This window comes from Callospermophilus lateralis, chromosome 13 (assembly GCF_048772815.1).
Source record: "Callospermophilus lateralis isolate mCalLat2 chromosome 13, mCalLat2.hap1, whole genome shotgun sequence".
Classification (NCBI taxonomy): Eukaryota; Metazoa; Chordata; class Mammalia; order Rodentia; family Sciuridae; genus Callospermophilus; species Callospermophilus lateralis.
The window spans coordinates 63790907-63816877 of NC_135317.1; the positions used below are offsets into that span (position 1 = coordinate 63790907).

At 36.0% G+C, this 25971-nt stretch overlaps 1 protein-coding gene across 1 annotated transcript in view; it reads left to right on the forward strand.

Annotated features, from left to right (window-relative positions):
* Positions 1-25971, forward strand: part of Rab3gap2 (RAB3 GTPase activating non-catalytic protein subunit 2) — a 114675-nt gene that overhangs the window by 82181 nt on the left and 6523 nt on the right. Inside the window, exons 19-31 of the mRNA XM_076872771.1 lie at positions 5455-5582; positions 8102-8315; positions 8702-8799; positions 9603-9708; positions 10303-10463; positions 11497-11728; positions 13416-13589; positions 13691-13797; positions 16611-16677; positions 17639-17709; positions 21195-21230; positions 23307-23381; positions 23690-23908. Coding sequence (XP_076728886.1) covers positions 5455-5582; positions 8102-8315; positions 8702-8799; positions 9603-9708; positions 10303-10463; positions 11497-11728; positions 13416-13589; positions 13691-13797; positions 16611-16677; positions 17639-17709; positions 21195-21230; positions 23307-23381; positions 23690-23908 — 1688 coding nt within the window. The remainder of the gene's footprint in view (positions 1-5454; positions 5583-8101; positions 8316-8701; positions 8800-9602; positions 9709-10302; positions 10464-11496; positions 11729-13415; positions 13590-13690; positions 13798-16610; positions 16678-17638; positions 17710-21194; positions 21231-23306; positions 23382-23689; positions 23909-25971) is intronic.

Here is a 25971-nt window from a genome sequence, read left to right on the forward strand (position 1 = left end):
TTTGTAGACCCTTTTGGGTCTGCTAGGTATAGAATCATGTCATCTGCAAATAGTGATAATTTGAGTTCTTCTTTTCCTATTTTTATGCCTTTAATTTCTTTCGTCTGTCTAATTGCTCTGGCCAGTGATTCGAGAACTATGTTGAACAGAAGTGGTGAGAGAGGGCATCCCTGTCTTGTTCCAGATTTTAGAGGGAATGCCTTCAGTTTTTCTCCATTCAGAATGATGCTAGCCTGAGGCTTAGCATAGATTGCTTTTACAATATTGAGGTATGTTCCTGTTATCCCTAGTTTTTCCAGAGTTTTGAACATAAAGGGATGCTGTACTTTGTCGAATGCTTTTTCCGCATCTATCGGGATGATCATATGGTTCTTATTTTTAAGCCTATTGATGTGGTGAATAACATTTATTGATTTCCGTATATTGAACCAACCTTGCATCCCAGGGATAAATCCTACCTGATCATGGTGCACAATTTTTTTGATATGTTTTTGTATCCGGTTCACCAGAAGTTTATTGAGGTTTTTTGCATCTAGGTTCATTAGAGATATTGGTCTGTAGTTTTCTTTCTTTGAAGTGTCTTTGTCTGGTTTAGGAATCAGGGTGATGTTGGCCTCATAGAATGTATTTGGAAATCTCCCTCTTTTTCTATTTCCTGAAATAGCTTGAAAAGTATTGGTATTAGTTCCTCTTTAAAGGTTTTGTAAAACTCTGCTGTATACCCATCCGGTCCTGGGCTTTTCTTAGTTGGTAGTCTTTTGATGGTTTCTTCTATTTCCTCAATTGATATTGGTCTGTTTAGGTTGTCAATATCCTCCTGACTCAATCTGGGCAAATCATATGACTTAAGAAATTTATCGATGCCTTCACTATCTTCTATTTTATTGGAGTATAAGGATTCAAAATAATTTCTGATAATCTTCTGTATTTCTGAAGTGTCTGTTGTGATATTGCCTTTTCATCCCGTATGCTAGTAATTTGAGTTCTCTCTCTTCTTTTCTTCGTTAGCGTGGCTAAGGGTCTGTCGATTTTATTTATTTTTTCAAAGAACCAACTTTTAGTTTTGTCAATTTTTTCAATTGTTTCTTTTGTTTCGATTTCATTAATTTCAGCTCTGATTTTAATTATTTCTTGTCTTCTACTTCTTTTGCTGTTGTTTTGCTCTTCTTTTTCTAGGATTTTGAGTTGAAGTATTAGATCATTTATTTGTTGGTTTTTTCTTTTTTTAAGGAATGAACTCCAAGCAATAAATTTTCCTCTTAGAACTGCTTTCAATGTGTCCCATAGATTCTGATATGTTGTGTCTGTGTTTTCATTTATCTCTAAGAATTTTTTAATTTCCTCCTTGATGTCTTCTATTACCCATTGATCATTCAGTAACCTATTGTTCATTCTCCAAGTGATGCATGATTTTTCCTTACTTCTTTTATCGTTGATTTTCAGTTTCATTCCATTATGATCAGATAAGATGCATGGTATTATCTCTACTCCTTTATATTGTCTAAGAGTTGCCCTGTGACATAATATATGATCTATTTTTGAGAAGGATCCATGTGCTGCTGAGAAAAAAGTGTAACTGCTTGATCTTGGGTGGTATATTCTATATATGTCAATTAAGTCTAGGTTATTAATTATGTTATTGAGTTCTGTAGTTTCCTTATTCAACTTTTGTTTGGAAGATCTGTCCAGTGGTGAGAGAGGTGTGTTGAAGTCTCCCATGATTATTGTATGGTGGTCTATTAGACTCTTGAACTTGAGAAGAGTTTGTTTGATGAACATAGCTGCACCATTGTTTGGGACATATATATTTATGATTGTTATGTCTTGTTGGTGTATGGTTCCCTTGAGCAGTATGTAGTGTCCCTCTTCATCCCTTTTGATTAACTTTGGCTTGAAATCTATTTTATTTGATATGAGTATGGACACTCCTGCTTGTTTCCGAAGTCCATATGAGTGATATGATTTTTCCCAACCTTTCACCTTCAGTCTATGTATGTCTTTTCCTATCAAATGCGTCTCCTGAAGGCAGCATATTGTTGGGTCATGTTTTGTGATCCATTCTACTAGCCTGTGTCTCTTAATTGGTGAGTTTAAGCCATTAACATTTAGGGTTATTATTGAGATATGGGTTGTTCTTCCAGCCATATTTGTTTATTTATGTTACTAAACATGGTTTGTTTTCCTCTTTGATTATCCCCCCCCCGCTTTACTGTCCTACCTCCCGCTGTTGGTTTTCATTGATATTTTCCATTTCCTCTTCCTGTAATATTTTGTCGAGGATGTTTTGAAGAGATGGTTTTCTAGCTGCAAATTCTTTTAACTTTTGTTTATCATGGAAGGTTTTAATTTCATCTTCCATCCTGAAGCTTAATTTCGCTGGATACACAATTCTTGGTTGGAACCCATTTTCTTTCAGTGTTTGAAATATGTTATTCCAGGATCTTCTAGCTTTCAGAGTCTGTGTTGAAAGATCAGCTGTTATCCTGATTGGTTTACCCCTAAATGTAATCTGCTTCCTTTCTCTTGTAGCTTTTAAAATTCTCTCCTTATTCTGTATGTTGGGCATCTTCATTATAATGTGTCTAGGTGTGGATCTCTTATGATTTTGCACATTCGGCGTCCTGTAGGCTTCTAGGATTTGGGATTCTGTCTCATTCTTCAAGTCTGGGAAGTTTTCTCGTATTATTTCGTTGAATAGATTGCTCATTCCTTTGGTTTGGACCTCTATACCTTCCTGTATCCCAATGACTCTTAAGTTTGGTCTCTTTATGTTATTCCATATTTCTTGAATGTTCTGCTCATGGTTTCTTAACAGCTTTGCTGAGCTGTCTATGTTCTTCTCCAGTTGAAATACTTTGTCTTCATTGTCTGATGTTCTATCTTCTAAGTGTTCTACTCTGCTGGTAGTATTCTCAGTTGAGTTTTTAAGTTGGTTTATTGTTTCCTGCATTTCCAGGATTTCTGTTTGTTTGTTTTTTATAACCTCTATCTCCCTGTATAATTGATCTTTTGCTTCTTGGATTTGTTTATGTAATTCATTGTCGAAGTGGTCAAAGTGGTCTTTCATTGTCTGATTTTGCTGTCTAATGTCTTCCTTGAGACTCCAGATCATCTGAAGCATGTATATCCTGAATTCTTTATCTGACATTCCATCTGCTGCAGATATTACCTATTCTAAAGTTGAGTTGACCTGCATTGCTTGTGGTCCTTTTTTTCCTTGTCTTTTCATACTGATCGCGTTTCTTTCTGCTTTGTGAAACTGTTGTGTTATTGATTTTTACCCCTATATATTTATATTGCTCTTGTATAGTTGCAAAGTCTCCCTCGCAGGCTTTGGCGGTGGTTCTGCCCCTCCTCCAATTGGGGCAATGTGCCTACTACGCCGGCAGGCCGCTGGGCCTGTACTTTCGGTGGGCCTGTTCTTTCGGTGGTCACAGGTCCGCCTACCTTGCAGGCGTGAGCAGCAGCTCTGCCCCTCCGCTGGCCGCTAGGCCTGTTCTGTCTGTCGGTTGCAGGTCTGTCTACCTAACAGGCGCTGGTGGCGGCTCTGCCCCTCCCCCAACCGGGGCGATGTGTGTGGCGGGCCACTGGGCCTGTTTTGACAGTGGTCACGGTTCTGCCTACCTTGCAGGCGCATGGGGCAGCTGTGCCCCTCCGCAGGTTTCTGGGCCTGACCTGCCGGTGGGTCACAGGTCTGCCTACCTTGCAGGCTCGGGGGGTGGCTCTGCCGCTCTGCGGATTGCTGTGCCTGTTCTGCTGGTGGGTCGCGGGTCCGCCTACCTTGCAGGCGCCCGGCGGCTCTGCCCCTCCCCCAACCGGGGAGATGTGTCTGGCGGGCCACTGGGCCTGTTTTGTCGGTGGTCACGGTTCCGCCTACCTTGCACGCGCGTGGAGCAGCTGTGTCCCTCCGAGAGTTGCTGGGCCTGACCTGCCGGTGGGTGGCAGGTGCGCCTACCTTGCATGCGCGCGGGTGGCTCTGCCGCTCCGCGGGTCGCTGGGCCTGATCTGCTGGTGAGTCGCAGGTCTGCCTACCTTGCAGGCGCCCGGCGGCTCTGCCCCTCCCCCAACCGGGGCGGGGCGATGTGTCTGGCCGGCCGCTGGTCCTGTTCTGTCGGTGGTCACGGTTCTGCCTACCTAGCAGGCGCGTGGGGCAGCTGTGCCCCTCCGCAGGTTGTTGGGCCTGATCTGCCGGTGGGTCGCAGGTCTGCCTACCTTGCAGGCTCTGGGGGTGGCTCTGCTGCTCTGCGGATTGCTGTGCCTGTTCTCAGAATATTTGTTTTTAAAAAGCATACTGGGAGCCGGGTGCAGTGGCATACGCCGTAATCTCAGCAACTCTGAAGGCTGAGGCAGGAAAATTGCCAGTTCAAACCCAGCCTCAGCAACTTAGTGAGGCCCTGAGGAACTCGGTGAGACCCTGTCTCTAATAAATGGCTGGGAATGTGGCTCACTGGTTAAGCGCCCCTGGGTTCAATCTGTGGTACCAAAAAAAAAAAAAGTATACTGGGAAGTTGAATTCAGCCTTTCTCCCCTGCTGTAAGATGCTGTTGCTAATGGTCGGTATTCATAATAGCCCTTCATTAAAGTGCTATTTTACCTGGTTTAAAAAAAAAAAAAGGAAATAAAAATCACAATATATGACAACAGAACGCCCCCCCATCCCTCAAGGTTTTAATAAAATATCAAAATTTATTAAATGAAACATTATCTTGCACTGGCCTGGGAATAAGCCAAACATCATTGTTGGGAGTTCTGTACGATCATCACAGTTTCAAGTTCAACCCATAAGTGAGGTTCCTAAAATTTTCCAGTGTTTTGTTTGCTGAGTTTTATTGTTATCAATAAGAACCTGGATGGTTTTCTATGTTACTACATCCTAAATGAGATTTCTTGGGGCTTTTCATTGTCTTTTCAAAGAACAAATATTTGTTTTATATTAAATATAAATATGTAAAATCTCATTCAGAAATGTATTTAGAAAGTATTTCCTCAGCATTAATCTTGAACAAAATAAAACCTAATGGGGGGGGTATGCTTAAATGGAATTCAAGGAGAATGTGTGTGCTTAAATGGAATTTTAATTTCAATCTATTTGTGAGCCTTTCTTGAGGAAAAATTTATCACAGTTCATAGTTTCTAGTTGAATTTTATTATCTTTGACCATCATAATAATAAGAGTCAAGCAACTTTGTAATTGAATTTCTTCAGTATGTGAGCATAGCAGGGCATAGTAGTTATGGGGTGAGGGAAACCATTTTCAAAGGATTTCCAGATTATTTTTTCTGCCCCTCCCCCCATTTCTTTTCCTTCCTACTATTAGAGCATTTCATTTCATTTAGAAAGTTATACATTTTACCATAATGGAAAAATTACCTTTGCTTTCAAAATCTGTTATTGTTTGATCACTCCAATAATTAATACAACAGAACATTGAATGTTTTTCCTTCTGCCTTTTAGAACTTGAGTCTGTTGATGAAGGATTGCTACAATTTTGTGCCAGTAAACTGAAATTATTACATCTTTATGAGTCTGTCAGTCAGTTGAATTCCCTTGATTTTCATTCAGATACACCAGTCTCTGATAATGTGAGTAATCCAAAATTCTAGTATTATACAAAATAGTCTCTTTGATATATGTTTAATATATTTTCAAAATTATAAAGTAGTAGAAAAATCAAGGTTTTTTTTAGAAGTTAAATTTTCTTTACCATGTCCCTACTGACTTTCTATGCCTAGCTGCTAAAGTTATACTACTAATATGAGAATATGAAATTTTATTATTAATTAATGTTTATTACTCTAGACTTATTTGGTTTTTCTTAACACAGTTTTTAAAGTTGACTTCTTATAAATAAAACAACTTCTAGAAAATATTTCCAGTGAAAATATTTTAAGTTTGCTGATATTATAAAACTATAATTTCTTATTATGAAAAAAATAATTCTGTGAAACAGAAGAGATCAGTTTTTCTTAGCAAACAATTAAGCTAGCTCTTTTGTGTACTACATAATGAAATACATTCTTAAAATTCTACCTTATATCAATAGTATTTAAAACAGTTACAGTAAATGTTGTATTATTCTGTAAAACAAATTTGAGACAGCCCCTTGAAATATTTACTATAGTACAGTATTATTTCTGAGGAATGTGTACAAAATTCTTGTTTTTTATGCAGAGAAATAAAATTAATCCTAATGGAAAATAGAGAAAAATAGTGTCTTACGAGAAAATAACTATAACATTAGGCAGGTGCCCAACCTTGGGACCTCATGTCCTCTACTTACCCGAGTAAGTTGAAATGATTTTTGTGATTTGTCAAAGTTATTGATGATGCATTTTTTAAATTGTCTGGCTAGGAGGATGTCACTCAGTAGTAAAGTACTTGCCTACCATATGCAAGGTTCTGGGTTTGATCCTTAGTCCTAGGGGAAAAATATCTGGCATATTTGAAAGTTCAGTGAGGTTTTATGTAGAAATCTTTTATTTTAAATATACATACACACAAATAAAATTTTTATAAATAGAAAAATGAGGGAAGATTTTTTTATGAAAAAAACACATTCTAATATTGTTTTTAATTTGGGGGATTTTAGATGGATTATATATAGCAGTTTAATAATACTGTGTTCATGATGATATTCTGTAGTTGATGTTAAAAATGGGCAAACGAGGTTTTTTAAATATTTATTTGTTTTTTAGTTGTAGTTGCACACAATACCTTTATTTATATGTGGTGCTGAGGATCGAACTCAGGGCTTCGCACACGCCAGGCAAGCGCACTACCACTGAGCCACAACCCTAACCCCAGCAAATCAGTTTTTTAGGTTCTTCAATGCCTGAATCCAAAACTCTTTTGTAGGAATTGACCAAATATATATATATTTTTTAAGTTGTTACCTAAAAAACAAAAAGTTGGGGCTGGGGTTGTAGCTCAGTTGGTAGAGCACTTGCCTAACAAGTGTGAGGCACTGGGTTTGATCCTCAGCATAACATAAAATAAAATAAAGGTATTGTGTCCATCTAGTATAAAAATATACTTAACAACTTAATGTCATTAATAATCATCTATAGAATTAATTTCCACTTGATAGCTCAATATGTAGCCCCTTACAGAATTCATTTTCACCTTATTGATACATCCACATAGTGTGCAGAGATAAAAGAATCACAAAAATCTTGAAAATCAGTTGGCAAATTATTCTTTATTATTTGTTATTTTAAAAGCACTTTTAAAGAATTAATACTGTATTTTGCTATAGAATTGTTGGGATGCTTTTAAAAGATACTGCCAGTTTCTAGGCCAAAGGGCTAATTTTGTACATGCAAAACTAAAATTCATATCTGAATTTTTATTTTTTGCTGTTTGTGGGGCTTAATACATGTAACTCAATGTGCTGAACTACTGGTTTGTGTTTAATAGCATTTTACAGCTTGCTGTTTGTCTTTAAAAACAATAGCTTAAAGTAATTAAATTTATTTAAGAAAGTGGCTTTACTTATGTAGCATGGAGGAAACTTTGCTGCAGCAAATATGGGGTTTGTGTGTGTACTTTTCGAAAAATGATAGTAGTATGAAGAGATGTATCAAAGTAGTTAAAATGCTGGTGGGTAATATCTGTGGTTTTTAAATCTTTATGTCCCTGAGAGCCACACAGAGGACTTATGTGTAAATATAGTGAGAATTGTTTCCCATTTTTCTTTAATAATATGTATGTTGTTTAGTATAAAGCATTTAATTTTAAATAGTTCTTTAGTTTTTTTCAGAATGATAAAGAGTGTCAGTTGATATCTTTTGAATTTTTTTCTGATTATACGACGATAACTGTTTATTGAAATCCTAACATTTTAAAGAATATTGAGGACTCTCAAACCTGAAATGGTAGTTTTAGTAGTAGTATGTCGACTTTCAAGATTATTTTGTTTAAATAACGATTCATGAAATGTAATTTGAGTGTAAAGTTTAAGCAGAGTCCATTATAGCTGTCACATTAATAAAAATGTCATCTTTTTCTTACAGCCTTGAAAATCATTTCAGATAATAGGGTTTGACACACATGGCATATTTAGAGAGACATGGTGTATTCAGAACTTTTTTTTTTTTTTAAGGATTTAGCTATATTACTAAGGCTTGATGAAAAAGAACTACTTAAGCTCCAGGCATTATTAGAGAAATATAAACAAGAGAACACCAGAACTACTGTCCGATTTTCTGATGATAAGGATGGTGTGTTGCCTATAAAGACGTTTCTGGAATATTTAGAATATGAAAAAGATGTGCTCAACATAAAGAAGATAAGTGAAGAAGAATATGTGGCTTTAGGTAGGCAAACTAATGCACTGCTCTTTATATTTTTATTACCGCCCTTTTCTAGAAGAAAGCCAAGTAGGAGCATATAGCATCTTGTAGATTGGTCCATTTAATTTTAGGACAAAGTCAAAGAACTAAATTGATACTTTTTGGTCAAGAAAAGATACTCTGGATACACCTTACATATGTACTCTGTTATGTAAGGTATATATTAAAGAGACAGTGTTAAACATATAATGATTTGCTTTCTACTTTAATAAATTAGGCATATTAAACTGCTAATTTTTCTTCTGTCATGCTGTTTTGCTCCTCTGGAATTCTAGATTGCATCTTGGGATAATTGTTAGTCCAGATGGTAATTATCCCTTGGCTAATGTGTTCTGTTTTTGTTTTGCTAGGTAGTTTCTTTTTTTGGAAGTGTTTGCATGGAGAAAGCTCCACTGAGGATATGTGTCACACTTTGGAGTCTGCTGGACTTAGCCCTCAGCTGTTATTGGTAAGATTTTTGTTGCTGGATGCTGCTATTCTTTGCAAATGTTAGCTACAAGGGTTTATCTTTTTAAAAATAGTCTACTTTTAGCATATTGTAGAACATACTTAAAAACCTCCTAAGAATGATCAAATTGTAATCACGAAATTTAATAGAATTATATATATGGTGGGGGGAGGGAGGAAGGGGAATCAGAGTGAGTCTAATGGCAACCTAATGGTGAGCCTAAAGATTAAATAAATTCCACTCTGCCCACACAGCACACATGCACACAAAACAATGAGATAGTTATTAAAATTAAATTTGTTGTAAACTTAAATAAATACACTGGTTGATAGGTATGTTAAAAGTCACTTTGTTTACTTAGGTGTCTTTATTTAAAACATGTTTTTCATAGCTTGTTAGTGATTTTAAAAAGGAAAGTTTGGTGGTCTTGTGTACTTGTTCTCCATTGCCAAGACCATGGCATCTTTGGTACAGCCAAGGCAAGGGCAAGATTCACAGCTCACTCTCTTCACTCATACCTGCCGACAGTGGCCACTTCACTAATCCACAGCAAATTCACACATAGTAGCATCCTTACTGGTAATATGCCCCTACAAAGAGGTTTGAATTGAGGGTAAAGACAAGACAGAAATTGGCAAACTTTAGGTATCCAGCAGATATGAAGGATCTCTTAGGCTATCTCATTCTGACCCTCATGTTACAGAATATAACAAGTAGCCAGTTCAAAAGGCTGCATCGTTTATGTGTACAGGGTGCCATCTAGGAAAGCGCAAGATCTGAAAGAGATTTACATTTGATTTCAGTCTTTGCTCCTGAGTGTTTGGCTTTCTAAGGAAAAAGATATTTTGGATAAACCACAGTCTGTCTGCTGTCTTCACACAATGCTGTCCCTCCTGAGCAAGATGAAAGGTAGGATGCTGCTCCATACTGTGTGTAGTTCACCATTCTCAGGATTTGGGCTGCTGCTCTTAGAAACAATATTTGGTGTTTGAGATACCACAGAAATAGGCAGGGAGGAGAGTTTTAATGAAAGGAGGCTATAGTGTACAAAACAATTCACTAAAGGGTTTCTTTTTGTATTAATAGAACGGTTGTAATACATTTGAAGTATGCTTTATATGAAAATTAATTTTGTGTCATCATAAAATGTAACATGACATGAATAACACATTTTCTTAACTCGGGCAAATTGAATAGTCTTTGGTGGAAGTAATTTTTTAAAATTTTTTATGATTATCAGAACAATAATCTATTAAGATATTTGGTTAGTAATGATGAAAATATTGCAAATAGGGGTTTAACTAACCAAGATAACTAACAAGATAACTAACAGTATAAAGAAATGGAATATAAGTGTTCAAAATAAAATAGATTATAAGATTTATCAGTTCATTCAGAAATACACCAATACATCTTTGTGAAATTTAGCTTTACACATGAAAGATAAGAAAAAAAATAAACAAGATAAGAATTTACTTTGGACTTTTCTTCCTATCCCTCCAGTGGCCATTGATGAGACCTGGGATTCTCAGTCTGTGTCCCCTTGGTGGCAGCAGATGCGCATGGCCTGTATTCAGGCTGAGAACAATGGAGCTGCTCTATTATCTGCACATGTTGGGCATTCTGTTGCTGCACAGTTATCAAACAATATGACAGAGAAAAAAGTAAGTTGGCAAAGGTGTGGCTTTGCTTTGTACTTATCCATTTGGCAAAGAGGATGCTTTTCCTTTCCTGGGAATTCCTTGTCTTCAGTTTCATGGAATGTATGGAATTTAAAATATGTGTCCATCAGGTTCTTATTTGTTTAAAGTTTTTTTTTGGGCGGGGGGCTAATTTGGAGTGCTGCCCTCAATTTGTTTATTCAGATGTTGTACATACTTGAATTTAACATTTGCCACATGTCATAGGAGAAAAATGCTAAAATTGGAGGATAGAGAGCTAACTCTGCCAGTAGCTGTTGAGCTGTGGTGAGTCCCTTCAAAGTGGTTCTCCTAGCTTTAGTTTTCTCATCTAAAAGAGGTTAGGGTTAGACTTTGTCTCAAGTTTATTCTTCTCAAGTTCTATGATTGTTTTACTCTTCACGCTTTTATAAACCTGCCCTTGTAAGTTTCTTACTGACCTTTTGATTGAATGGTTTTTCCTTATCTCTTTAGAACTCAAATTTATATCTTAAAAAAAAAACAAAAAACCCTGACATCTCATATATTTCATGGAGGATACAATAGTTTTTCCTTGAGGATGTTCCATTAATTTGGAGAGACACCTGGGTAATTCTTTGAAGATTCAGTTAACATTGTCAGTCATAGTAGTTTATAGGCCAAATTTAATATTGCCAACTTGAGATGTTTTATAATGATGGGGAGAGGAAATTTCAGATATTTTTAAGTTGGTCCATGTATTCTGAAGAGATATCAGTATCCTGATTGTACTAATAGAAAAAACTGTTGGCCCTGCCAAAGAAGGCTTTGAAAATTATTTGAAATGTACACTATACTGATTGAACCAGGGTCATTACTACAGTAGCCCTCTACATTGTCCCCTGAGTCTCCAGTCTACTTTTGACTCTCATGTTTCATCTAGTCAAGTAGTATCATTGTGAAATAGCATCTGAGTGTTGCATTGTAATATATACTGTCTATAATGTTTCAAGATAAAAGTTTATTCAAGTTAATGTTGACCCAGAACATTTTCTGTTAGTTTTCTCAAACAGTTTTGGGTACTGATTCAGAAGCCCTGACTGATTCCTGGGAGGCTCTTTCTCTTGACACTGAATACTGGAAACTCCTGCTGAAACAACTGGAGGATTGTCTCATACTCCAGACTCTGCTTCACAGCAAAGGGAGCAGCACTCGAAACTCCAAAGTGTCATCATTGCAAGCTGAGCCACTTCCAAAGCTTTCTGTTAAAAAATTGCTAGAAGGAGGAAAAGGTAAGCAAAAATTTAGCATTTGCATTTATATTTTTACATTGCGAGATTTTTTTTCTAAATTAATATTTAGTAATTCTACATTTTAGTTAAAATAAAGCATCTGTGAGACTACCAGCTTTGTGGGGTTTTTTTGTTTTTGTTTTTTTGTGGTATTGGGAATTGAATCCAGGTATGCTCTACCACTAAGGTGAACCTAGTTCTTTATATTTTGAGAGAGTCTCTCACTAAGTTTCCTAGAGTGGTCTGAACTTGGGATCCTCCTGCCTTACTGTCCCAAGTAACAAGTCTGTGCCACCTCACCCAGCTGGGCCTCCGATCTTTGAATCTGAGCCTGTCCTCCTCCCTCTCCCCACCTTATCCACTCCTAAGCATCTAATCTTACTCATCTTTCAAGGTCTGGCCATGTTCTCCTTCCTCTAAGAATTTTTTCCTCTTCCTCTGATAGTTTTTTTCTTCTTCCTCCTAATACCCACAGAATTTTATTCTTTGTTTTCTTTGTATTGTTTTTTCCTTACATATATTTTTATTTTTTATTGACTTGTAACAATGTTTTTTTTTTATGGGATACTGTGTGATATTTTGTTTATGATGTGTAATGACCAGATCAGCATAATTGGCATATCCATCACCTCTGACATCTTTCAGTTCTTTGTGTTGGCAGCATTCAAAATACTCTTTACTAACTATTTTGAAATATACAATTAATTATTGTCAACCATAGTTACCCTACTCTGCTATAGATAGTTAGAAGTTATTCCTCCTCTCCAGTTGCACCCTTGTGCCATTAATCATCCTCTCTGCATCATCCCTCTTCTCCCCACAAGTTCCTGGTATCCACTCTTCATTCTACTCTCTTCTTCCTCATATAAGAAAATACAATATTTGTCCTCTTATCTTACATACTGTTTTCTTCGTAGAGTCATTAGGGTTCCTGTGCTTATATTTTGAAGGACCATAAGCATTATACATTTTTTATTATCTTTGGGCGCTCACTCTTCCAGAAGTTTTGTTGGGCATTTCATAACAGGATGACTATTTCTAGGTTTATCCAGTATTTATAGATTTTTATTTAATTAATTCATTTTTTATGACGTGATAATTTTTAATGTTGTCCACATTCATAGATTTTGAATGTTTTTTAGCTTGCATTTGTAAATTTTTGAACTATGTTGGTAACTGAACTATGTTGGTCATGTTGATCATTGATGACTGATTTTTTCCCACAAATATTTCATAGGCAAATTAGTTTTCTATTCAAGGTACTATCGTATTTATTTTCCTGAGGAGACTTGATGATCACAATTGTGATTTAAATGAAAGTGTTTTTACAGCTGTCCTCATTTTTTGGTATGTGTTTGTTAAAGTATCTTTTGAATTTGTACACATATAAAATTTGTGGTATATAGTATAGACATGCATGCATTTGCATTAAATTTATCTAATATTTTCTGAAAGTATAAAGATGCCTTGAGATAGCAAATATCTCACTTGCCCTTGCCAGTTGAGTGATGGTCACTTTTCTATATATATCACGACTTTTTGGGGTCACCTTCAGGTTTAAAACTGAATGTAGCACTTAGAAATTTTCCAAGGAAATACACATCATGCACTGTAAATTTACTTCATTTATCAAGCACTGCTGCTTATGTTTTAAATTCTCATTTTCTTTCTTGTCTCCAACCTGTAGGTGGCATTGCAGACAGTGTGGCCAAGTGGATATTTAAACAAGACTTTAGCCCTGAAGTATTGAAACTGGCTAATAAAGAAAGAGATGTAGAAAATCCAGATGAACCCAAAGAAGGTATTAACAGAGGTTTCTTTGAGGTGTCAGAGGTGGAGACGGACTTAGGAGCCATACCAGGTGATACACAAATAATGAGAAATATGAAATTGAGAGTAGAGAGGTGTGGTTGAGTTTTCATTAAGGAAATACCAACATCACCCCTCTCTTTTGACTTTCAGACTTGCTACGTTTAGCCTACGAGCAATTTCCTTGTAGCCTTGAGCTTGATGTGCTACATGCCCACTGCTGCTGGGAGTATGTTGTTCAGTGGAATAAAGATCCAGAGGTAAGATTCTTATTACCTCCTTCATGCTGATTTTGTTTCTGTGCTCATGCTGCATACATGTGGGGGGCTCTTTAGTTATTGTTTCCCTGTTATCACAGCTCTGTACTAGCAACTCTGCCAGGACTTTTTCATATATGAATTCATAATACAGTAAAATATGAAGGATAGATTTTGTCATTATCTCCACTTTAGAGAAAACTAAGGCTTAAAGAAATTGAGTTCCTTTTAATTTTCTTCTGATTTTTTGCATTAGATAGTACCTACCTCAAATAATTTTTTTCCTGAGGTGCTGGGGATTGAACCAAGGACCTCACCCATACTAGACATGTCTTCTTCCCCAAGCTACATCCCCAGCCCAGAATCTATTATAGTCATCATGATAAAAGTCAGAGTAAAGATCTTAATGACAGCCTAGTATCTGATTGTTTAGATATTCTTTGTATGTTTGTTACTTCTCTTATATTTGCCTCAGATTCTAACAATTTTAAAAAGCCCTACTGTGTACAGGGTGATTCTTGTCCAAGGTTAGCCTTGTTGCCCTCACAAACTCTGTTCAAGCTTAATTTTCCTCCACCACTCTTGGTAGCCACCATCTCTTCTCTGGACATTCATGGTCTAGAAACAGTATAGGGAGAAGATCCCAAGCTTGGATTTGGGTTCCAGATAATTTGCTGACCAACATCTGGTGACTGACTAATACCTATGATCTTTTTCTGTTTCACTCCATTCCCTCCCATTAATTAAGGCACCAACCTTTCAGGGTTGATACCAGTATAGTAAAATGTAGAACAGTCTGGTGGATATTCTTCTTTGTCAATCAGTCCTTCACTTAGGGTTCCCTGGTTAGTGTTCTGGTAAATCATTTCCCTCAAAAATTCTTTATTGTCTTTATATCAAGTCACACCCTTCTAGAAAAATTCACAGGTGAACTATTTGCACTAATATATTAATAGCAATACATTCTTCCTTCCTTCAAAAAACGTGTTATTTAATATGTAATCACTTAAAGACAGTAAAATGTAAATGATTATATAATTTTAAAAAGATACTAAAATGTAAGTAATTTAAATAAAAGACCATTCTTTGGTTAATTAAACCTTAACCAAAAAGTGATATCAGGGAATTTTCTCCTCAAGGCTCTCTAATTAAATGGCATATTTATTTATTTTTTTTGCAGTCCATGACAAAAAGGAATGTTAACTAGAATTAGGACATAATTTCTAAAATCCAAATAAATTAATTTATGTCTGAGAAAATGACATTTAAGAAGAAAACACTACTGCATTTGTTTACAAATCAAAGTGGACATAGCTTGCACAGTGGACAGAGCTGACCTGGATCCCCTTTGCCACTGTGTATAGCTGCTAATGATCATAGCACATAACTAGTATGGCATTGGAAATGTCTCTGAACCCTGTCCATTTGTTCCTGCTATAAAAATAGTCATCTTGAAGAGTTGCAGAAGTTTATAGAGGAAAAAAAAAAGAATGTTTAGTGTCTGGCATTTCATTAGAGTTATTATTAGCCATATTTAGAATTGCTTGCCTTTAAAATGAGTGACTGTTTTTTTTTAAAAAAATATTCATCTCCTTGTCCCATTTTAAACCCATGTACCAGCTCCACCATTTCTCTCTCTCTCTCTCTCACACACACACACACACACACACACACACACACACACCTTCCTTCCATAGGCTTAAAGTAATTGAAATTACTATTAGGGAATTTCTAACACCAGTCTGTGTTGGCAGTGGTGATGTGTTTAATCTGTGTACAGGGATACAGAATGAGAGTACAGATATGGATAGTTTCACCAGGACTATATATTTTTTAATTAGTTAAAAAAACTACATATATACACTCAAAGGAAAAGATATACTAATAGACTTATCTCTGAGGTTCTTTCTGTCTAAAGAGTCCCTCAAATAACAGATCTTGCAATATTTAAGGTTAGAGATGAGTATCATTCTTTTTATACATTTCTGTGTTTTTGAAATTGTTTACATTCTGTTCATTATCTGTACTCATTCTGTATTTGCATTTTAATATATCAACTTCCATGATTATAAAGAATTGAGGGCTGGGGATGTGGCTCAAGCGGTAGCGCGCTCGCCTGGCATGCGTGCGGCCCGGGTTTGATCCTCAGCACCACATACAAACAAAGATGTTGTGTCTGCTGAAAACTAAAAATAAATAAATAAATAAATATTAAAAAAAAAAAAAGAATTGAGTTTCAGACATCCCCTCTGATATTTCATTTTTCCTTTCTTGGTCTAATTTTTTTCTTCTTGGCACTTAGTGCTAACATACTGCATAATATACTTAACGGTCATGTTCATTGTCTAGTATCCTTGCTAGAATGTATGCTTAGTGAAGGCAAGGCTTTGGGTGTCTTGTTCAGTATAGTATGCCTGGTGCCTCAGACAGGACTTGCTTGGTGCATAGTAAATGCTCAATAAATATTTTTGAATGATGAATGAATGACATTTGCAAAAGTGAACTTATTGTATTCACGTCTGTGTGAAATTCAAGTATTAATTGGAGAGAGAACTGGATACAAACCATAGTGAATCTGAATCCAGATGTCAGCATATACAGCCCTGGGACTTTCTAGGAATAACTTATTATACAGGTACTGTGAACTTAGGAAGAACAATTGAAGTTTTCCTACAGAAAGTTACTTTTTATCCAGTAATTCCGTGTTTTTATTGCAAACTTTAAACTTCTTAGAAAGCTTTATACAAAAGCTTATATAAACCATTGGTATTTGAAACATTTATTAAATACATTTTTTTTTTCTGTTTGTATATAAGGAAGCACATTTTTTCGTAAGGTCGATAGAACACTTGAAGCACATTCTTAATGCACATGTTCAAAATGGTAAGTAAACATGTTAAAAACATCACTGATTGGTTGAGAAGAGTTCTCTTCTTTTAATAGGACATGAATCTTCAAATTCACATCTCATTAAATTCTTGTTTGTCCTGCCACCTAATATATTACTATGTATTGCTATAGTGAAATAATGATTGTTTTACCTTCTTGGAAAAATGGTATTTAGAAGATGGTGAGGGGGCTAGTATTGTCACCTTCTATTTCTCAAGCTGAATGTCATGTCTATGCTGTCCAATTGCCAACTGTTTCAGAAATTTTAATGCCACCACTTAGCGAATATGTAAATATAAAGTCCAGATTTTTTTGTTTGGCTTAAATACATTTTTTTTGCATTTTATTTTTTAATTTCATTTTAGTTGATGGTTACAATTTAAAAAAATCAGTCAGTGGACTATTTGATTATTGTCAGTGTTTGGCTATTATGAATTAAGCTGGTCTCAACAATTTTGTATTCAAAATCTTGTACATTTTGTATTTATTTCTCTTGGATATATAATCAGCAGGATTGCTGGATGATGGGTAGACACATATTTAGCCACAGTAGAGTCTGCCAGTTTCCAGGTGCTTTTACCAATTTGTAATCAATCCCATCAGGATTTGTTCTCTGTACATCCTCACCAACACTTGCATTATCATTCAAACTTTTTTAACCAGTCTGGTGGTTGTATGATGGTACCTTATTGTGATTTTATGTTTCTGTTGTTACTCATGATGTAAATCTTCCCTTATGCTTATTGACCATTTTGATATACTCTTTTGCAGCACTGTTCAGACTTTTAAAGATTTTATTAACTTTGTAAATTTTACCTGAGATATAAGAAATGATATCTGAATAAATAGCCCATATAGTGTAATAAGCTTAAGGAAGGCAATAATTTGTTCTGTAAGATGACAGTGAGGCTATATAAGCATTCCTTTCACTACGATACTCTTCTGTGCTCTCTAGGCATTGCGTTGATGATGTGGAATACATTCTTGGTTAAAAGGTTTTCTGCTGCTACATACTTGATGGATAAGGTAGGGTATTTTTAAATTTCATGTAGTGACTTCTTATTTAGTTAGTTAACTTAATTTAGTAATAGTAGAAGGAATGTTTACACTGGGCCTTGTTAGACTCTGTTTTTATGTGATATTACATTTTACTTATGTTAAGTGGCATTTCCAGTACAGGTACTTTAATGACATGATGAAGAGCACCAAATCTCATTGGGAATAATATACTATAAAAACCTCTTAACCTGGGGCTGGGTTGTGGCTCAGTGGTAGAATACTTGCCTAGCATGTCTGAGGTACTGGGTTTGATTCTCAGCACCACATATAAAAAATAAATAAAATAAAGGTCCATTGACAACTATAAGATAAAATAAACCTCTTACCCAAAGGCATTCGGATGCCTGGTCAATTCAAACATTATTTTATCTTAAAATATATAAATATATACTTAACAATCTGTGTGTGTGGTGGTGGTGGTGGGTGCTGAGGATTAAATCCCAGGCCTCACTCATGCTAGGCAAATTCTGCACCACAGAGTTACATCTCCAGCCCTGTTATTCACCAATCTTGACCAATCTTGAATACAGGGCCAAGGCAGATTCTTGTTATAGTGTTGATTGTAGTTCTTGTTTGGTTTCTTGCATAAACCTCATTCATAATGCATTGCCTGTCATTTCTAGATCCTAGTTCTTTAAAGTTGGATATAATCTAAGTAAAAAATTTTTAGATTTTTTATAACACATTCCCTAATTATTATCGTTGTTTATTCTATATATGATCTAACAGATCTAGGGGTTAATTATTTTTGTCCATAAATCCTTATAGAGCATTCACCACAGCATTCATATAAACAACTCACTTTAGTATTTATCAGTTATTTAATGAAATCATAATTACAATGACTTGTACAGGCAGCAGGAGATTTGAAGACAAACATAACATGTAAGCATAGACCTCAGCTGATGAGAACTGATGCTACTCTTATACTGGAGAGTAGCCACCTTGCCTCTTATAAAGCATTTTTGTTTGGCATCAGTTAAGTGGATGTCAAGAGAATCACCACTAGGATGAAAATATATTTTTAAGTGTACAGCAAGAGCCATCCTTGTATCATGAATAGATATTAAGGGTATTGTTCCCCATGGACATATTTTGTTTGATAATTTTTCCCACTTAAATCTAACCATTCTGTTTTTTTTACCTGTTTGATTATTATTTCTTAGAACTTGATTCTTTTGCCCTTTGTGATGATTATTTCTTGTTTTATCTCACTTCTGATTATCCCCTTTTTTTGAGATAATATTAATGAAAAGTATGTGTGTGTTACACAATTTAGTTTCAGTTGAATCTTACTAAGTACTTATTGAATCAAGGAAATCTTTCAGAGCTAGGAGTCTCTTGTTCACACATTTAATCCTCACAGTTTGATTTGTGTGAAAACAGTACTGATCTAGGAAGCAGGGAGTTTGTCATTATTCAATAAATCCTTCATTCAATAAATATTTATAAAGCATTATCTCTTATGTGCCAATGACTGTGGTAGGTTCTATGATGGCACAGATGAAAGTCACAGTCCTAGCCCTACTGGAACCCAGTCTAAAAGACAGGTAGGGAATTGTGGGAACCCTGAAGAAGTATGTAGCAAGACAAGGGGAAAGCTTCTGACTCAGATTTTGATAGATGAGTACATGTGAACCAGTAAAGAATGGATGAAAAAAAAATGTGTTCCAGCAAAAAGTCCTGAAGAAAAGAGGCATCTTGTTGGATTCAGACTGTAAGTAGCTTTATGTGGCTGGAGCATAGGCTGTATGTAGGAAGGGAGGAGATGCTGAGCAAGAATAGGTTTCTGTGCCGGCTTCAGGGTCTGGATTTTCTACTAGTATTTGCAAACTGCTTAGCATAGGTTCTGCTTGGCACATACAGTGAGGGCTAAGTAAATGGAATCTATTGCTTGATATCAAAGATATTGTGGTAATTTTAAGATAAGAATTACATACTGGGGCTGGGCTTATGGCTCAGTGGTAGAGTGCTTGCCTAGCATTTGTGAGACACTGGGTTCAATTCTCAGCACTACATATTAAATAAATAAGCAAAATAAAGGCCCATCAACAAGTAAAAGACCATATATATTATATTACATATATAATATATATTATCAATTTTTTAAGAGAATTATATATAATTTTTTAAAAGAATTACACACTCAGATTTACATTGTAAAAGATGATTCTGGCAACTCTAGATAGGGCAAAGGGGAAAAGGGGAGGGAAGGAATGGGAGGGTACGTAGGAGTAGGAAAGACAGTGGAATGCAGTGGTCATTATTACCCTAAGTACATGTATGAAGACATGAAGGATGTGACTCTACTTTGTGTACAACCAGAGATATGAAAAATTGTGCTCTATATGTGTAATATGAATTATAATGCATTCTGTAACAAATTAAAATTTTTTAAAAATTACAAAAAAATGAAATTATGGCATTTGCTTGTAAATGGATGGATCTAGAGACTATCATGCTAAGTGAAATAAGCCATTCCCAAAAAACCAAAGGTCAAATGTTCTCCTTAATATGTGGATGCCAATACACAATAAGGGGAGAGAAAGGAAGAATAGAAGTTCATTGGATTAGATAAATGAAGGAGAGGGACCGGGGATGGGAAAAGGAAAGACTATAGAATGAATCTGACATAACTTTCCTATGTTCATATGTGAATATACCACAGTGAGTCTCACCATCATGTACATCCACAAGGATGGGGTTCTAATTAGAATAAGATATATTCCAGGCTTGTATAAATATATCAAAATAGTTTCTACTGTCATGTATAACTAAAAGAAGGGCAAAAAAAAATGATTCTGGCAACAGCATAGAATATCTCATTAGACTTGGGATGGGCTGATCTAGTATTGCAGTAATCTTAGAGGGAAGGAGTGAAGAGCCTTTTGTACTATAGTCCCTTCTCTGCTATCTCCTTTTAGTTTCTTATCAAGTAATGACCCTGAGGGTAGAACTTTTACCTCTCACCTATTACCCTATAGACATGTATAGTTGAATCTTAGTACGTACTTATTGGATAATGAAAATCTTTCAGAGCTAGGATATGACTGCTGTCTTTTGTTTTCCTTCTTTCTAACTATTTAAAACTATTGTGTGTTTTTATCAAGAAAAATCAGTAGGTGCTTTTTTTATTGGTGGCCTTAAGTTTTGCTCTAGCAACACAGTTATTTATACAAAAACAAATACAATTTTTTTGTACTTTTTTCTTCATATATAAAAATATATGATTTATTTTTGAAAGGGATGATTTGCGAGCTCAGTGTGATATACTTTTAAAATTAATTGCATTACCTTTAGCAAAACCAACAGTTTATTAAGGAAACATTGCCATATTTTTTTAATGGTTGCATTTATAGTTTTTAAAGTGATACTTAAAATGTTCTGTAACCTAGTAGTGCATTTTAATTTAAATTACCAAATAATACAGCATTTTGTTTCTTTTGTTGTAGGTTGGCAAATCACCAAAGGATAGGTTATGCCGAAGGGTAAGTGAATCTCTCTTAACCAGAAGTATGGTTGTATATCCTATATGTTCCATAGTACCTTATTAACTTTAGAGGTGAACTTTGCCTTTTGTCAGTTTGATGACATATCAGGAGATTAGAAAAATGAAAAGTGAAGGCTATGTTAGGGAAACTGGTCATGAACCATGGCTTGGTTTAATTTACCTTTCCAGATTGTCGGGCTGTTTAAACTAAGTTTTCATACAGTGTGTCCAATTTTGGACTATGGGCAGAAAGATAACCTTCTACCATTTATGTATAATTTTGCTCTACTTTGGAAATTTATAATAGAAAAATCCAACATCAAGTTGAAGCAGATTCATATGAATAGTGAATTTTCTTTCTTTTTTTGGTGTGGGGGCCTGGGGTCCTGGGAATTGAAACCCGGGATGCTCTTCCACTGAGCCACACCCCTAGCCCTTTTATTCTTTCTTTTGAGTCAGGTCTCACTAAGTTGCTCAGGCTAGTCTGGAACTTATGATCATCCTGTCTCAGACTGCTGAGTCACTGGGATTACAGGTGTGTGCCACCCCACCTGGTTGAGTAGTGAATTTGATGTGCCTAAATGTAATAACTATACAAATACAATATTGAAATTAAAGATATTCTTTTGTCGTTGTTGTTTTCTTGTTTGTTTCTCCATACCTGTTACCTTCTATAATTTTTATTACAATACTGAAATAATGAGTGTGGCTACATCTGTTAAGGGTTAATTTGCATTCTGTTAATTAAGGAGGCTATACCCATTGAGTGGGAGGTAGTTAATATATGAAGACCCTAATTAGGAATCTTCCCAGCAAGGTGAAGACTCTGGAAGCCCTTACACTACAGGGCTTCTACTGTAAGACCTTGAGCAATTCTGTTTTTACCTCTGATTAATAGAATTGTTAATTAATTTGTTTATTTTGAATCAAATGGTACTCTGATCTGATTCACAGATGCTGGACTTGTATTTGAGGCCAGTAATTAATTTGGGCCAGCTTTTGCCCAAATTTTTGGATTATTCTTATTACAAATAGCCTAAGAAATATAAGGACACCCAAATTCAGGCCTCAGTTCTTAAAAAAAAAAAAAAAGTCACCATTGTCAAAGAATTCTGGTATATTCTCAAGAACATTGGTATGATTGGTGTGACTGGAGTTATGATTGTATGTTTGCATGTACATATAAATAAACACACTCTGAATTATGTACTTTGGGGATGTGAGGAACTTATTATTTGTTGCTTTCAAAAAAATTGTACCCGAATGCAAGGCCCCTTGGACAGACCCATTAAGGAATCATTGAGAAATATCTGTTGCCCACAGCATGAATCCAATATTTAGTTCTTGAGCCGGGGATTCTAGTTTTGTTTGGAGGATTCAGTTCAGTTCCTAAAAGATGTTCTGAAATCAGACCTGCCTGTTTTATTAGAACTTTTCAGGTGTGACTCTCATGTGTACTTATTTTTTAGTTGTTGATGGATCTTTATTTTATTTCTATGCAGTGCTGAGACTTGAACCCAGTGCCTCACACATGCTAGGCAAGCACTCTACCCCTGAACCACATTTCAAGCCTTCATGTGTACATTTTGTTATCTTGTATGACTATTTGGCTAGCAAAGAACTATCTGTTTTTGTAATATACAAAGAACACTAGTTCTTGTGTACTTACTTGACCTGCATGCTCTGAGATTTAGCCAGGGTCTTGGGCATTCTAAACGCATGTGCTACCACTGAGCTGTACCCCCAGCCCAGAACACGAAACTTTTTAAAAATGATAGTAGTACCACTTTTTGGTTGTTTATGGACACAATACCTTTATTTTGTTTATTTTTATGTGGTACTGAGGATCGAACCCAGTGCCTCACACTTGGAAGGCAAGTGCTCTACCACTCAGCCCTAACCCCAGCCCAGTACTACCACTTTTTAAAGCCAAATTTTAAAATTGTTTCACTCTAAGAGTCTGAAGGAAGGAATTTAATTGTATTAATGCTTTGACTTCAAATCAAATAAACAGATGTGTTGTTTTTCTGATAGTTTTTCTATAGAGGCTAATTTTATTCCTTTTTAAAAATAGGATGTGGGGATGAGTGACACAGCAATGACATCATTCCTGGGCTCCTGCTTGGATCTTCTTCAGACTTTAATGGAGGTAAAAGAGGTGTAGTTTCATTTTGAACAGCTCCTAAGATACTAACTATTCTGAAAGTTATTGGACTTAAGAAAGGACTATTATAATGAGATTATTTTCATTTATTCTCTTCTAAATTTTGACTTATAACTAAAAGATAGCAATGTTCCTTATTAAATTCTTACTGGAATTAATCTTTGTCTTTTTAATTACAGTTGGATAGTGTAGAATGTGAGTTTGCATATTGCTGTTGATAAACTCATTAGGATATTTGCAAGAAGTTTTTTTCTCCAATTCTTAACATAGCCCTCCATTCTCAAAATCCTTAGGCAGACATTAGCAGGGATGAAATACAAGTGCCTGTCCTGGATACTGAAGATGCTTGGCTCTCTGTAGAAGGACCTATCTCGATAGTGGAGCTGGCCCTTGAACAGAAGCACATCCACTACCCACTAGTGGAGCATCATTCCATCCTGTGCTCCATCTTGTATGCAGTCATGAGGTTTTCTCTGAAGACGGTGAAGCCACTTTCACTTTTTGATAGTAAGGTAAGTTCTCAAAGAATTTCAGAGTTATTTTGGAGTTTCAGGGTTAGCAGGTACATGGATTTTCTTATTGAATAGAGGTTGTTCAGTACTTTTATGACTTACATAGGATAACTTGTTGTGAGGCTACAGGTCCTTATTTCCTTCCTGATTCCATTACATCTTTTAGAGTGTTGCCCTCTCAGCTGTCTTCTCTTTCTTTGTGTTCTCCCTCGATAGACTCATTCTCTACCATTTGATTATCTCAAGACCTGACCTGTCCTCAGAGTTTGAGGCATGTATTTCTATTGGACATTTTTCTTTGAGTGTCCTGAGGGACTTAGGACACCTCATATCTAAAATATATCTTTGGACCTTCATCCCATTCTGCCCCTCACCTAAACTTCCATTCCTCCCTGAATCCCTGGCTTGGATAATTGGTAATTAACAACGTAATTTGTGAACTGGCACACACTAGAAACCTTGAAATTATCTGGTTCAGTTCCCGGTTTCAAGCCTGTTTACTTTATTATACATGTATTCTTAAAAGTTCTTCCTTAAATCCTACTAATCCATTTCTGTCTATCACTATTCCACTAGCTCAGACCTCCTCGTCTGTCCCTTGGCTGTTAGAACAGCTCCCTTCTAATGACCTTGCCACTAATTCTTTCTTAAAACCCATACTGCAAGAGCTATCTTCTCAAACCATAGGTCATCGAATCATTTTGGTTCTCTTAAGGCTTTTTGACATTGTTGAAGGATCAAGTCCAAACTTATTAGTAGAACATAACCTCCATAGTTTGGCTGCTGTGAATAATAAAACCGTTTCCTCCTCCCCCACACAGGTGCCAGTGAAAAAGAGACAGGATTCCAACAAATGGAGATAAAAATGTCAATTTCTTTTCTTTCTTGGTACATTATAATTAATAGTGGAATTCATTATGCCATATCTGAACATGCACATATTTTGAACAATCTCATTCCCCAGTACCCTTCTACTTCCCTCCCTCCTCTCTCCTAATCTGTGCACTCTATTCTACTATCTCATACACATACATACATACATACACACCCACACATACACAGTTGAGATTCATTGTGCTATAGTCACATGTGGACATAACATGATTTGGTAGATTTCATCTCCAGTACTTCCCCATGCCCTCATCTCCTTCCTCCCTCTTGATTGGTCTTTTGTTCTCCCTTCTATTTTTGTGAGATCCCTTTTTTTTATTCCTTCTCTTTTTTTTTCTCTCTAGCTTTCACATATGAGAGAAAACATTTGACCTTTGACTTTTCTGCATCCGGCTTATTTCATCATAACATGCTGTTCTTCAGGTCCATCCATTTACCAGCAAATGACATAATTTCATACTTTCAGTCTTTTAAATAGTCTATTATGTAAATACCAAAAACTTTTTACTGATAGGCTTAAACTGTGTTCTCTATTCTAGCTTCTATCAGAAAGTGGGCTCATTTCACCTTTCTATCAGACTTGCACACTCAAGAACAGGCAGTGGGTCCCCTGCAGGCCTCCCAGGGTACTTGATTCTGTAGGAACTGAGGATATGTTTGTTCTCTCTTCATTAGGGAAAACAAGGACATTGAGTATTCAGCTCCTTCTTTTAAATTCACCAGTCCATGTGGGGAAGAGTGAGTAAGGGTGGAGCAGGATACCTGGAAGGTCATTCTAATGGGAATGCCATGTAGAAACAAGGAGAAAGGAGGCTTCACACAGCCATAATTCGCCTTTATTGCCCTATCAGCCATTCTTTTCTTGTACCATGTGCTGTAGTCACTGCTAACCACCACCCTCCATTCCTGAGAAACTGAACATTTTTATCACGTGTCTTCACTTGTGTTGTTTAATTTTCACAAGCAACTATTTTGAATGGCTCCTGTTTACTCAGTTTATCACTAAAGGATCATTCCTTCAAAGTTTTTGTCTTTGCCCCTTGAACTTACCCCCTCTTTCTCAAGTCTGTGTGCCATTCCTGGTACATAATAAGACCTCAATTAATGTTCAATACATTTGTAATTAGGAGATGTTAAAGAAAAGTGCCATGGCAACAGTGTGCAGAAGAGAC